At 37.0% G+C, this 14,380-nt stretch overlaps 2 protein-coding genes across 4 annotated transcripts; both read left to right on the top strand.

Annotated features, from left to right (window-relative positions):
- The first annotated feature begins 3,384 nt into the window (after positions 1-3,384).
- LOC136801662 (uncharacterized) lies at positions 3,385-11,264 on the top strand. Of its 3 annotated transcripts, XR_010845888.1 has the most exons (3): positions 3,385-3,779; positions 4,092-10,922; positions 11,235-11,264. XR_010845888.1 is itself a non-coding variant. In XM_067058306.1 (2 exons), exon 2 carries the CDS (start codon positions 4,195-4,197, stop codon positions 10,438-10,440), a length of 6,246 nt encoding a protein of 2,081 aa, XP_066914407.1. In that variant the 5' UTR covers positions 3,385-3,779; positions 4,092-4,194; the 3' UTR covers positions 10,441-11,264. The 3 variants fall into 3 exon arrangements, 1 of the variants encoding a protein (XP_066914407.1); XR_010845889.1 differs by having other exon boundaries at positions 3,385-10,922; XM_067058306.1 differs by having other exon boundaries at positions 4,092-11,264.
- Positions 11,265-11,405: 141 nt separating this feature from the next.
- Positions 11,406-14,263, top strand: LOC136801664 (uncharacterized). The gene is made up of 2 exons (XM_067058309.1): positions 11,406-11,723; positions 12,032-14,263. The coding sequence occupies exon 2, from the start codon at positions 12,143-12,145 to the stop codon at positions 14,261-14,263; it is 2,121 nt and encodes a 706-aa protein (XP_066914410.1). The 5' UTR covers positions 11,406-11,723; positions 12,032-12,142.
- Positions 14,264-14,380: the final 117 nt, after the last annotated feature.

The following is a 14,380-nucleotide window of genomic DNA, read 5'->3' as shown; positions in this document are numbered from 1 at the left end:
TGGGACTTCTTAATTGCAAATTGCACATCTTTTGAAAAACGTGATTGCGATGCTGAGTTTTCTCAGATTTTTTCAGGAAGTATTGTTCGTAATTTTTCAGAGCGAGAGAAAGCTTTATTTGAGACACGTTACAGAATAGAGGGATCATGCTCTAACTGTAGTGAAGAATTAATTCGTCAATGTAGTATATTTTTGAATTACATTTCAGAATTAAACTTAAATCTTTTAGATGACTTCCATAATTGGCAAAATCTTTTAAACCCAGTTATGATTGATAAATCAATAATGTGCAGTAGTTGTGGGAATATTTCTCACGATACATCGCTAGTGTCGTTTGTTGCACCTACAATCTACCTTGTAGAATTTGGAGGTGATTATGATATAGAATTTGGACAGAATTTGGTTTTAAATGATCAAAACTATGTCCTGAGAGGTCTTGTTAGACATAAAGGAGACCACTTTTCATGTGCTGTATTAGATGATAATAATTGGATCTATATTGATGATTTACATGAAAAAACATTTTGTTGCGAAAGCTTGCGTCAACTTTATGAGTTTCATAAAGATGGATGGTTTTTTTGCATTTACATAAAGGAAAACATTTCTGATCAAACTAATTTTGTACATTTTGAGATAGCTAGCACTTTGAGGAAAAGAAAGATGGGCAAAGATGATTTAAAGGACTATCCATTAAGAAGCAAAAGCAAAAAAATTGAGGAAGATAAAGCTGAGATCGATAAAAGATATTATGAGCATGAATCTGGTAATGTCACCCAAATAGGTGAAAAAAATTGGAAAAAATAAAGTTTTGAATTTCACTTTTATTCCTGGATAATCTTTTTATTAATGACTTCAAATTTCAGAAAACATAAATATCAGGGCTTAATCAAACTGGCTTGGTCCAGAAATTTAACCTAGAGTAGTTATAATCAGACAAATTTGGCAAAAAACTCTTTGTAGTTTACACTTCATTTGAGATTAAATATGCATAATTTAATACTTGTCTTAGATTGAAATCTATGGCTAATATATTAAGCTGCATTGAAAAGCAATTTTTACCGTCCAGTATGACATATTTTTCAAATTCTGACACTTTTTCCAGAAGAAAATCTAAAATACTAAAAAACATTCCCATAAAGTTTGACTTCATGAAAAGAAAACTGGCTATGATCAGGTAACTTCATTCTAGATTTGAAGGACTCATCATAAGGTTTCAAAAAAACCAAAACTTTGCTATATTTCAGTTGATCAATAAAAAATTAGAAAATGAAACCTTGTTGGTTGCGGACATAACTTTTTGTCAAATTTACTTTAAAATCAGCAATAAACATTAAACTGAGTAATTATTTGACTTTTAATACTTTGCTGTACTTGAACCAAGACTTAATCATTGAAATTTGTTGTCTTGAAAGGTCTTTGTAACTATGATTTCCTGAAAATTGAAGATTTATCTGTGAAAGAGAATCCAATCATATATCATTTTTTGTCATAATCTACTTTTAAAAGTTAAATTTTGAGCTTGACATTAACTGTTGTACATCTTTATAATATGATTTTTCCTTGAAAAGCCACTCAACCTTTTCAATAGAAAGGGTTAAATGGGTAATAATGCTATGTTGCAGACATAACTTTTTTTCTTCCAGGGTAGAACCATAGAACATTTTACATAATTTATTTAAAATTTTGGAGTGTCTTTTTCTGTTGCTAAAATTTAAGGAATATTTGAGACTAAATCAATATAAAACCAAAAGATTTGGTTTGGTTTGATTTCAGTTATTACATGTTTTTCTTTGAAAAGAACAAAAGAAGACTCAACAATGATATTAAAACTTTCAAATATTTCTAATAGAAAAACGACCCTAGAGGACACAAAAAAATGAAAAAAGCAAGGAAATGCATGGTATTACAAATGTAACCTCTTTAGTATTGTCAAGGTGTTAGCATAACTGCTTAAGAGGGTTAAAAATCTGATAGATACTTTAAATAGTTATGTCCGCAACATACAATTTGCTACAGAATGACTCTGTTTTGAACTATTGGAGCCATTCTAACTAGTCTGTAAGTGAATGTGTAGTGGATTATGCTGTGCGAACACTACACAATGAATTTAATATGCAAATTAATGCATGATTTATCCTTTTTTCAAGCTCACCGGCTCAGAACCATCATTTTCAAAGAAACAAAAAGTTTATTTTTCTGTTAAAATTTTCATTTTAGACCTTAACTTGGCATCAGAGTATTTGCTTTCTATTTCTAATAGCCTAAGCATTACTTCCATATAATAAAACATCATGCCAGCTTGCAAATACACTTTATCAGCAATATTTTAGATGAAATAGTTATGTCCGCAACATGAAATACATATGAAAGAGGTGAATAAACTGGAAATCTTTCCAATGGAAAATTATGAAACTTTTTTCTGGTTGTAACCAACTTAAAATGACCTTAGATGCAATAATTTGTCAAAGAAACCTAAAATTGGTGTTTAGAGGTTGAGAAAACTTCATGATTTGTTGCGGACATAACTTTTTGTTGCGGACATAACTGATTTTTGGAGAAACTATTTTGTTTCACCGTCTCCCAACAAATAGCCTTTGAGACTTCAAATTTGTATAAAATGACCCCAAATGTAACCCTTGACATAGAAAAATGATTCAGCTGAGTAAGGATAACTCCTTGAAAAATTTAAAGGATTAAATAGTGTGCGGACATAACTCAAAAATGTGAACGGAAACAAGACGCTATTCACTTCAAAATAATTTTTCGCGTTGACCAAGATAACTGGCGTTTTTTTGCAACTTGCTCTAGTTTCCCGTTATCTGGGACGGATTTAAAATGTAAAAACCAGTGAGCTATAGCTTTTCAATTTTTTTCTGTGTCAAATCTGTGCGGACATAACTTTGTGAACGGAAGAAGTTATGTCCGCAACATTTTTGATTTTATATGCCAAAAAAACTTTTTTTGGCGGTTCTTACTGTGTTTTTCATTTTTCATATCCTCTGGCTGTGTGAACAACAAAAACCAAGCTGGAAAAAGCATGTTGTTGATGAATTATTATACAATGATGTTGATCAATTTTTTAAAAACCTTATTTTCCGTTCACATTTTGAAAGAAAGCCCCCTCTAGGAAAATTTGAGTACCTGTTATATCAGAAAAAATGACTGTTTAAGCTTGCCCATATCAAGATTGACCAGAAACAATAAGATTTGATATGACTATATACCTATAGAGGTTTCACCAAAGCCTCAAAGTAGGAAAATTAATAAATCGAAAAGTGGGCCACATTACCAGATTCATGCTCTTATGCAAAAAATAAGGAACGTATTAATTTTGTAAAGTGAATTTTATCAAAATATATTTCAAAAACAAAAATAAAAAGTGTTACAGCATCAGCTGCAGTTTTGTTTGTTTTCAGTTTCATGTTCTTTTGGTCTTTTCAGTTTCCTGCCTTTTGGCATTTTTTCAGTCTGGTCTGTGTTTTGTCTTGTTTTTTGCATTTGGAGTTTTTTGTCCCTTTTGGCCATTTTTATGTTAATTTATGTTAATTTATTCATCAAATCAATATTTATTTAGTCAACTTTGCTTTATTTTTGCATAATTAAATTATAAATTTTTGGTCTGTATTTTACACATCAAAGTGCATAAATTGCAGAGTCACTCTCAGACCTGCTATTCATTTCACAAGAGACACTTGAAGGGTGAACATCAAATTCAATAATTCAAATTCAAACTCAAAACATCATTTCACATTTCACAACATTCACACCCAGGCTAGCTGGTAAGTTTGCTTTCAGTGTTTGCTTTTGTTTGCCATTTTTGCCTGGGTGCTTTCTTTTTGCTTAGTCATGCACTTGTAGGATTTAGGTCGGCCATCTTGGATTTTTATTTTCTACTTACATTTTTTCAACATAGACATACAAATTATACATATACTCTTAGATTTCATTTTTCAATTCAAATATTCAAATCAATCTTTGTACTGACATATAAATTTCAAATTAGACTTAGATTTCAGACTTATATTTTTCAAACTTATACTTTTCAGACTTAGAGACATTTTGTAAGACTTAGTCAAATTTTTCTCTTTTAGTTTGAACACATTCACATCAAGTGTTACGAACACAGCCTTCTATTGTCACCCTTCATTGTTTCTGCCCCAACATTCAAACAGCAAGGGGTTCAATCGCACCTCAATGCAAACACGACCGAAAGAGAGATTCGACTTCAACTCGTACTCAAAAACTGGTTGTAAAATATCAAAGCCAAAGGAGACCACACCTCCACTTCAAGCAACTTCAAATCAACCCAAGGAATTACTTCCACCTCAATCAACAGATTCACTTCCATCAATGTCGGATCCGCCCCTATTTGAAGGCGACCTACCACTTCCAACTGATGGCGATCTACCTCTTACTGAGATCATTCCAGGTCGAACCAGAGTGGACCCACCTCAACCAACTCCAATGGATGTCAAACCACGTGACACTCCACCAACTGATACAACAAATACAGGTACAAATGAACTTTTTCTTCTAATGGCGCAACTTCATGAGGATATCACAGATACCATTGATGACAATCCGGTCGATATGATACACCCTGAGAGGATGAAAGAATGCGTTACAAGGCTAGAAACATTGCGTACTGAATACAAAAACACTAATAGAAAGATCAAACTACAATTATCAAAGGATGATTATGAAAAATCATACTCCAAACCATTTACCATGTTGTGTTGTGATATCATTCAATATATTGGACGAGTTAACAAATTCTTCAAAGACAGTAGTGATGTAAACACTGAGATACAAACCAATGCAGACAAACAGAAATCAGATTTCATTGTAAGCGAAATTGATCGTTCTATAAACTTTCTCACTGCCTCGATGTTATGCTCTGTCAGTCTTATCAGCAATGTCGATTTAAAGCAACGCAAGACTCTTCTTGAAGCACAAAGTAAAGAACTGAAGGAGATTTCCAATAAATTACAAGAACTTATTTACTTACGTCCACCGATGGACAAATACAAAGAACTGAAATCATCATATTCCTCTCTGCAAGATAAAAAGGAGGAGTATGAAAAGAAACTTAACAACGAACTCAAGTCGAGAGAACTTGACAAACACGAAACTTTCAACAAGCGGCGACTGAACATCAAACTCAAATCGTTTAGCGGCTATGATTCTCCAATTGATATATACACCTTCATCGCAGAGTTCAAGAAACTGTATGAGGACTCTGTACCACAATCAATGCAAGCTGAATTACTAAAGAACAATCATCTGGATGGTCAAGCATTATCACTCGTTCGAAACATCGATAACATCCAAGACATCTGGGGTCGACTTAAAAACGTATTCGGCGACCGGCAAGTTTTACTTCAACACAAGCTCCAATCGTTGTACAGTATTGAAACCAAATCTAAAGATCCAATGAAAACAATTGACTTTCTTTCAAAAATAACTAATTCTATGAGAGATTTAATGCAACTTGCAGCCACTCATGATATTGAAAATGAACTTTACTACAGTAACGCCTTGAACCAAGTCAGTGAAAAACTTGGTGATCAACGAATGATGAGATGGCTTACTCTTACTTGTGAAGAACCAAAGAGCGGCAAGTACAAGTGGAAACAACTGATTGATTTTCTGGAGAAAGAGATGAAAGTTCACCAACAGAAAGCTGCCATCCAAAAATCAAACAAACAACCTGACACCGAAAAACCCAAAGGCGGAGGTGGTAAAGGAGGTCGATCAACTTACAACACGTTTCCTGACCAATCTTCATGCTACATCTGTGGAGCAACAGATCATACACAAACCAATGGTCCTAGTGGAACAAAGCTAGTACAATATTTCTCCTGCAAAGTTTTCGTCGAAATGACTCCAGCTGAGCGATTCAAAACCTTGCAACAGAAGAATCTCTGCTACCAGTGTCTCTTCCCCGGGGCACGACGTGACCAAGGCAAACACAAAGAGGGTCAATGCCAACAGACGTTCATATGCCAGCATCCTTACCATCAACCTTTCAAGCCAAGGAAGCATATCCTCGTTTGTGAAGAACATAAGACGAACCAACAAAACCTGGACATCCTAGAACATTACAGAACCAAATGCATCATCCGACAACCTGTGCCAGCCTACTCCAAAGAAATAAAGCTGACCTTCCATTCTGCCAACGACTCAAACGATGAGAATCCAGAAGCAATCTTCATGCTACAACCAATCTCTGTCAATGGAAAACAATTCACCATATTTTATGACTCTGGGTGCTACGACTTCATTGTACGTCATCACGCAATCAAAAAACTTGGCAACCGAGCAAATCAACAATACGCTGGTCCTATCACAATGGGCGGCGTTGGTGGCATATCAAGTCAAAGCAAGCACGGCACCTACAAAATTGATCTTCCACTCATTGATGGAACAGATGCAACTCTCGTTGGACCATGCTTGGACCAAATCACTCAGAAGTTTCCGACATACAAATTGGACGGTGAAGTCATCAACGACATTCGTAAAGATTATGCCAAATCTGGTGGTGATCCATGCAATCTTCCTCTGGTCCCAAAACAAGTTGGTGGTCATACAGATTTTATGATTGGCATCAAATATTCAAGATACTTCCCGGAGGAGGTATTCAAGATGCCATCAGGACTGACAATTTACAGATCATGCTTCAAAAGTCCAGACGGATCAACCGGCGTTATTGGTGGTCCACACCCTGTCTTCAACAACATCAAAGATCACCATTTCAACACCAATAAATTCATCAATGATCAACACGAGCTGTTTAAGTTGGGATATCATGTCAATCCTGACCTTCACCTGCTCGGATACACCAACAAGAATACCGACATCTTCATTACATCAAACTCAGCCATTGAAGAGAAGTCTGAACTTTTCAACCAATCACAAGACGTTGGAAGCGAATTCCAATACAGATGTATCAACTGTCGTGGCTGTAAATCCTGTAAGGAACTTTCAACAACTGACGAGGTCATGAGTGTACAAGAAGAAGTTGAACAACATGTTATCAATGAATCAATCAATGTTGATGTTTGCAAGCAAAATTCAACTGCATTTTTACCACTTCTACATGACCCATCATTATATCTTTCTCCAAATAGAAAGATTGCACTCCAGATCTACAACCAACAACTGAGACGGCTATCAAAGTACTCCAAAGACAAGGAAGATGTCCTCAACTCAGAGCAAAAACTTCAAACTCTTGGCTACGTGGATTATTTAAAAAACCTCAGCCCAGATGTACAACGTACACTTCGAAACACCAATATCAACAACTTTATTCCATGGCGCGCAGTATGGAAGGAGAACTCAGTGTCAACTCCGTGCCGTATTGTGTTCGACGCTTCAATGAAGACCGGAAGTGGCTTCTCACTCAACGACATCATTGCAAAAGGAAGGAACAACATGAATAAGCTCTTAGAAATTTTCCTGCGGTGGAGGGGACACAAGGTTGGTATCCACACAGATGTTGCTAAGATGTATAACACCATACAACTCGATCAAACTCACTGGTGTCTCCAACGTTATCTGTGGGAAGAAAATCTCAACCCAGACAAACCGCCCGAAGAGAAAGTCATAAAGACCCTTATCTATGGCGTGAAATCAAGTGGGAACCAGGCGGAGCATGCGCTTCGTGAAACTGCAAAAATTTTCAAAGACCAGTACCCGGAAGTTCACAAGATCATAACCGATGATGTATACGTGGATGACTGCATAACCGGTCATCAATCACAGTCAGAAGCCAACCACTTAGCCGACAACTTAGAACTGGTGGTCAATCATGGTGGATTTTCACTAAAAGGATTCACCTTCTCAAATCAACAACCAAATGACAAACTAACAGCTGATGGTGAGACTGTATCAGTGGCTGGTCTCAAATGGTATCCATTGGAAGATCAAATCAGCCTAGATATCCAAGAATTGAACTTCGCAAGAAAATATCGAGGCAAGAAACCCAATGAAATCAAAGAAATACCACTCAATCTCACGCGTCGACAATGTGTCTCAAAAGCATCTGAAGTGTTTGACATCTCTGGACTTCTAACGCCGATTACTGCAACATTGAAAATGGACCTCCACACTCTCGTCAAACGCAAAATGGATTGGGATGATATTCTACCCAACGATCTCAGACATCTTTGGTCATCACATTTCGAAATGATTCAAGAACTCAAATCCATCAAATTCAACCGTGCTATTGTGCCACCAGATGCAGTTAATCTAGACATCACAACTCTCGATTTTGGTGATGCAAGCCAGGATCTAGCATGCGCATCTATCTATGCTCGATTCAAACGAAAACAAGGCGACTACTCCTGTCAATTGATCTTCGCCCGCTCATTACTTGTACCGGATGAATATACGCAACCAAGAGGGGAACTGTATGCATCAATCATCAATACCCACACAAGTGAAGTTGTAAGAAAGTCATTTCATTCAACACATACTGGAGCTTCCAAGTTCACAGATTCGCAAATCACCCTCTACTGGATCAACAACACCTCACTACAACTCAAGCAGTGGGTCCGCAACCGTGTAAACGAGATTCACCGACTAACAGACATTACATCATGGAAATACGTCCAATCAAACAACATGATCGCTGACATCGGAACAAGAAGGTGTACAACCATGACCGATGTTGACCAATCCTCCCAGTGGATCAATGGATTCCAGTGGATGACGCAAGAAGTATCAGAATTCCCAGCACTTACCGCCAAAGAAATAGGGCTCAGTCAGGTGGAATTGGAACAAGCTAATCGTGAAGCCAAGATTCATTCAACTCATTCTGTCTATCACAATCAACTAATCACTGATGAGTTTCTCAACAAAACGCAACAAAGATATAAGTTCTCCAATTATGTGGTTGACCCAAATCGCCATTCTTTCACCAAAGTTGTGCGTGTCTTTGCAATAATGTTACGTTTCATCAAACTCTGTCGCACTAAAGGGAAAACAAAGATCAATTCTTCAATTAAACCACACATAATCCTTACAAATGAGGAGATATCTCAAGCTGAGAGATATTTCTTTCAGAAGGCTACTCAAGAGGTCAAACATTTCGTCAAACAAAAGGTTGGCAAGATATCAATTGAAAAGGATGGTATTCTTCATCATATTGGTCGTTTACTGCCAGAAGACTCAATTACAGTTGCTGGTAGAATGACATCAACCATGAAAGATCTTACATCAAAGTCATTTTGTGTGCCAATCATCGATAAACACTCACCATTGGCTGTCAGCATAATCAACGACATCCACTGGAATAGCACCGTCAAACATTCTGGTGTTGAAACAACTTGGCGAGAAGTCCTCAAGACCGCATACATCTTAGAAGGAAGATCACTTGTCAACTTCATACGTTCTTCATGTCCACGCTGTCGCTATATCAACAAAAAGACAATCGCTGTGGAAATGGGACCACTTTCACAAGACAACCTCATCATCGCACCTGCATTTTACATATCACAAGTGGATCTTGCAGGACCATTTTCAAGCTACTCGCAACATCACAAACGCACTACCGTAAAGATATGGCTGATTGTATTCTGTTGCGCCACAACAACTGCTGTTAACATCAAAGTAATGGAGGATTACTCTACTACGTCGTTTTTGCAAGCCTTCACACGTTTCTCCTGTCAGGTTGGATATCCTAACAAACTTCTGGCAGACGAAGGAGGTCAGCTCATCAAGGGCTGTGAGACAATGAAACTCGACATTGTTGACATCGCATTCCAACTTCATCGAGATCAAAGAATCAACTTTGAAACATGCCCAGTTGGTGGTCATAATCATCATGGCCGTGTTGAGAGGAAAATTCGTGAGGTGAGATCATCCTTAGAAAAATCAATGCACAACGAAAGACTTTCAATCATACAGTGGGAGACAATGACAGCCATCCTCACAAACTCCATCAATGATGCACCAATAGCTGTTCGAAACGTGAAAGGAAACTTCGAAATGGGAGACTTGCTAACACCCAACCGCTTAATCCTTGGGCGAAACAACAATCGTGGCCCAAGTGGTACCTTATCTGTTGAAAATGATTATGACAAGATTATCCGATCAAACCAAAAGATCTACAACGCTTGGTTTGACTCATGGCTAGTGTCACACGTTCCAAATCTTATTGAACAACCAAAATGGTTCAACTCAAACAAGCACGTCAAGGCTGGTGATATCGTTCTGTTCACAAAACAGGATTCCGTCATTTCATCCACGTATCAATATGGGATTATCAAAGAAGTGAAAGTGGATCGTGATGACAAAATACGAAAAGTTATCGTTGAATACCAAAATTCATCTGAAAATGTAAAACGTCTGACTACAAGATCTGTGAGATCACTGATATTAATTCACTGTGTTGATGAACTAGATCTATCTAAAGAACTTTTCAAGTGTTCAACTTGAATATATGATCAATGGGAAAATTCAAATAAATTGTTTTTTCAAATACAAATATATTTTTCAATTCAATATTTTTGTGGGGGGAGTGTTACAGCATCAGCTGCAGTTTTGTTTGTTTTCAGTTTCATGTTCTTTTGGTCTTTTCAGTTTCCTGCCTTTTGGCATTTTTTCAGTCTGGTCTGTGTTTTGTCTTGTTTTTTGCATTTGGAGTTTTTTGTCCCTTTTGGCCATTTTTATGTTAATTTATGTTAATTTATTCATCAAATCAATATTTATTTAGTCAACTTTGCTTTATTTTTGCATAATTAAATTATAAATTTTTGGTCTGTATTTTACACATCAAAGTGCATAAATTGCAGAGTCACTCTCAGACCTGCTATTCATTTCACAAGAGACACTTGAAGGGTGAACATCAAATTCAATAATTCAAATTCAAACTCAAAACATCATTTCACATTTCACAACATTCACACCCAGGCTAGCTGGTAAGTTTGCTTTCAGTGTTTGCTTTTGTTTGCCATTTTTGCCTGGGTGCTTTCTTTTTGCTTAGTCATGCACTTGTAGGATTTAGGTCGGCCATCTTGGATTTTTATTTTCTACTTACATTTTTTCAACATAGACATACAAATTATACATATACTCTTAGATTTCATTTTTCAATTCAAATATTCAAATCAATCTTTGTACTGACATATAAATTTCAAATTAGACTTAGATTTCAGACTTATATTTTTCAAACTTATACTTTTCAGACTTAGAGACATTTTGTAAGACTTAGTCAAATTTTTCTCTTTTAGTTTGAACACATTCACATCAAGTGTTACGAACACAGCCTTCTATTGTCACCCTTCATTGTTTCTGCCCCAACAAAAAGTACAAAATTTAATTTATAAATCATGAAACAAAAATTTGTTGCACCTTGGAAATAGTGTTTATTTATCATATACTTACTGTAATTTATCTCATTTGTGTGCCATTAGTCTAGGCTAGCTAGACTAGGCTATATTTATTCATTTATTTTATTTTAGTATGTTAGGCACACCTGGTTTCCATGGCCTCATTTTCAGTATCATGTCACAGTGTGAACTCAGTCTATTTAAGGCCTCACTTCAGTCACACCTCAGAGCTACCATTTTGTGTCATGTCATGCTGACTGACCATAATGGCATCATAATTCATAAGGCTCTAACCTTAAAGTAATTTTCAATTCAATGTGTCAATGTTCAACTTCAACTCAAGTCAATCAATAGTCAATTCATTCACAGCATTTTTATATTGGCTACCTGGTAGGTTTCATTTCTTGTTCCTGTTCTTTGGCAGCCATCTTGTTTTTGCTTTTAGGCAGCCATTTTGTTTTGTTCTTTCAGTTCACACTGATAGATTAGGGCCTTGCCTTGACATGATTCATAGGTTCAGTATTTCATTCAAGCCTTTATTTTCATTTAAGAACTTAACTTTTTCAATCAGACTTATACTTTTTCATTTTTCAATCAGACTTATACTTTTTCATTGAATTCAGACATTTTCATTTTTGAACTTAGACTTATTTTTTATAAACACAATACTCATAGACCTTTGTTATTTATTTCTACAGTTTGAACACATCAACAAAATCAATCAAACAAAGCTACAAACAGTGTCATTTCCTGTAACGCCACATTCAAACAGAACGCATTGAACAGTTACCAACGTTTCAACGATTTACATGTCAACCAACCGGTCAAGACGCACTATCAAGCGCATTGACTACTCACAACTCAACTCAACCGGTCAAAGAGTCTATTTGACGCCAACTTCAAACGACGAAATGTCTCAACCCGATGAGTCGTCTAACCCAAACACAAGTTCTCAATCAATTAATCAATCGTCTCGTTCCATAGAAGATACAGAACTAGATGCACACGTTTTAATGCATGAAGCACTTGACCTGATCGATGAAAATCCCATCATTGCCGAAAATGCAGATCACATCTCAGTCACCATCCAGCGACTTCAAGCCCTACGTAATAAATTATACCGTCTTGATGGGATCTTGAAGAAAGCCAAAAGCAACCCTGAATTATTACATGAGATTAATGCCACCCTACTTGCAATCAAGGAATACTTCAAGGATTCAAAGAACCTCAAACCAGATATCAAATCAATTCAACCCACTCTGGACGTCACCAATTTCAAGGAGCAATCCAGACGTTTTGCAATCAGTGAGTTGAAAAGAACTATAAATGAACTTAAAAAGGATTTTGATATTACCTTTAATGATTTAACTGACAATGAACTTATCCAGTTAAAAGCTGAACTATCATCAAAAGCTGAGAAAGTCGACAAAGCTGCAGAGAGGTATGAATCTATTCTTCAAACACCAGTCTCAGAAACCAAGGACGTAACTGAAATTAAGGACCTTGGTGAACAATACGATTCATTGCTGAAATCCAAGTCAAGCTACACCACTCAACTTCTCAAACTTGTGAAAGACCGTGACGTCTACAAAGTTAAGTCTTTTACTGAATCAAAACTGAACATTCGCCTCGAAAAATTTTCCGGCTCAAGTGATTCCAGTATCGATTTTTATACGTTCAAATCAAACTTTGTTAAGCTTCATGAGAGATCTACTCCTCGACATTTGCTACCTGACTTGCTCAAAAACAACTATCTCAAAGACCCTGCTCTGAGCATGGTCAAAAGTCTTACCGATATCGAGAGTATCTGGGGACAACTTCAATTTGCCTACGGAGACGTTAAACATCTACTGACTAGGAAGTTGAATCAACTCAACACCATCGACAATATTTCAAAGATCAAGGGCGCAGACAATATTGCGTTCGCATTGAGCAAAGTCATCAACCTCATCAAAGATCTCATTCTCATCGCGGATACTCACAACATCCAGGAATACCTCTACTATGGGGACGGTATTCAACGCATCTACGCACTGCTCGGAGATTCTCGCCTATCAAGATGGTTATCAACAATGGATGAAAGCACCTCACCTCACGTCATATGGAAGAGATTGGTTGAATTCCTAGAGAAAGAACTGAAGCTACAACAACAAAAGGTGATCATCATGGGTCCATCAGAATCCTCGTCAAAAAGACCACCATCAGACCAATCAAAGTCTAAGCAAGATTCATCCAAAACAAATCGACGAGGAGGATACAATTCCAACCCGCCATCACCATCAACCACAGCATGCACCATCTGCAACTCAGCCGATGGATCAACAGATCACATATCAACATCTGGACCAAAAGGAACACGACTCATCCAGTACCACACCTGCAAGCAATTCGTGGAACTGACACCAGCCAAACGTCTTTCACTACTCAAAGGGAAAGGCTACTGCTTCCAATGCCTCTATCCAGGGGCTGACATATCAACTGGCAAACACAAAGAGGGACGCTGCCAACACGATTTTGTTTGTCCACATCAATCCCACGACAATGACATCCCAAGAAAACATGTTCTTGTATGCGAAGAACATAAGGACACTCAAGCCAACAAAGATGTTTTGCAGAAGTACAAGGAACGTTGCACTAGAAGTCTGCGGCTACCAACATTTGCCAAGGAGATCAGCCTGTCATTCATGAATGCCTGCTTCAAATCAAACCCAATAAATGATGTTGACGTTCCTCAAGGTATCTTCTTATTTCAATCAATCCTGATCAACAATCGTCAATATACAATCTTCTTCGACAATGGCTGCTTTGATTTCATTGTCAAGCACTCTGCAGTGAAATCTCTCGGACTGCAAGCAATCAAGCCATCAAGAAGCAATCAGCATCAGGGAGGAGATAGAACAAGAAATCATCAATTCTTCCATCACAATTGATACCAACAATCAGACCATCACAGCAAAACTGCCATTCATCGAAGAGGCTGATGTCAAGCTCACCCCAAACAAATCAATCGCACAGAAGATCTACTACCAGCAGCTGAGGAAACTTGA

The sequence above is a fragment of the Clytia hemisphaerica genome, unplaced genomic scaffold, assembly GCF_902728285.1.
Source record: "Clytia hemisphaerica strain Z4C2 unplaced genomic scaffold, Clytia hemisphaerica genome assembly, whole genome shotgun sequence".
Taxonomy (NCBI): domain Eukaryota; kingdom Metazoa; phylum Cnidaria; class Hydrozoa; order Leptothecata; family Clytiidae; genus Clytia; species Clytia hemisphaerica.
The sequence above is the reverse complement of the archived record's forward strand: the minus strand, read 5'-3'. Positions and strand labels throughout refer to the sequence as shown.

Coding starts and splice junctions, on each gene's coding strand:
- LOC136801662 (XM_067058306.1), top strand. CDS start 4,195: ATGCAAACACGACCGAAAGAGAGATTCGACTTCAACTCGTACTCAAAA.
- LOC136801664 (XM_067058309.1), top strand. CDS start 12,143: ATGTCAACCAACCGGTCAAGACGCACTATCAAGCGCATTGACTACTCA.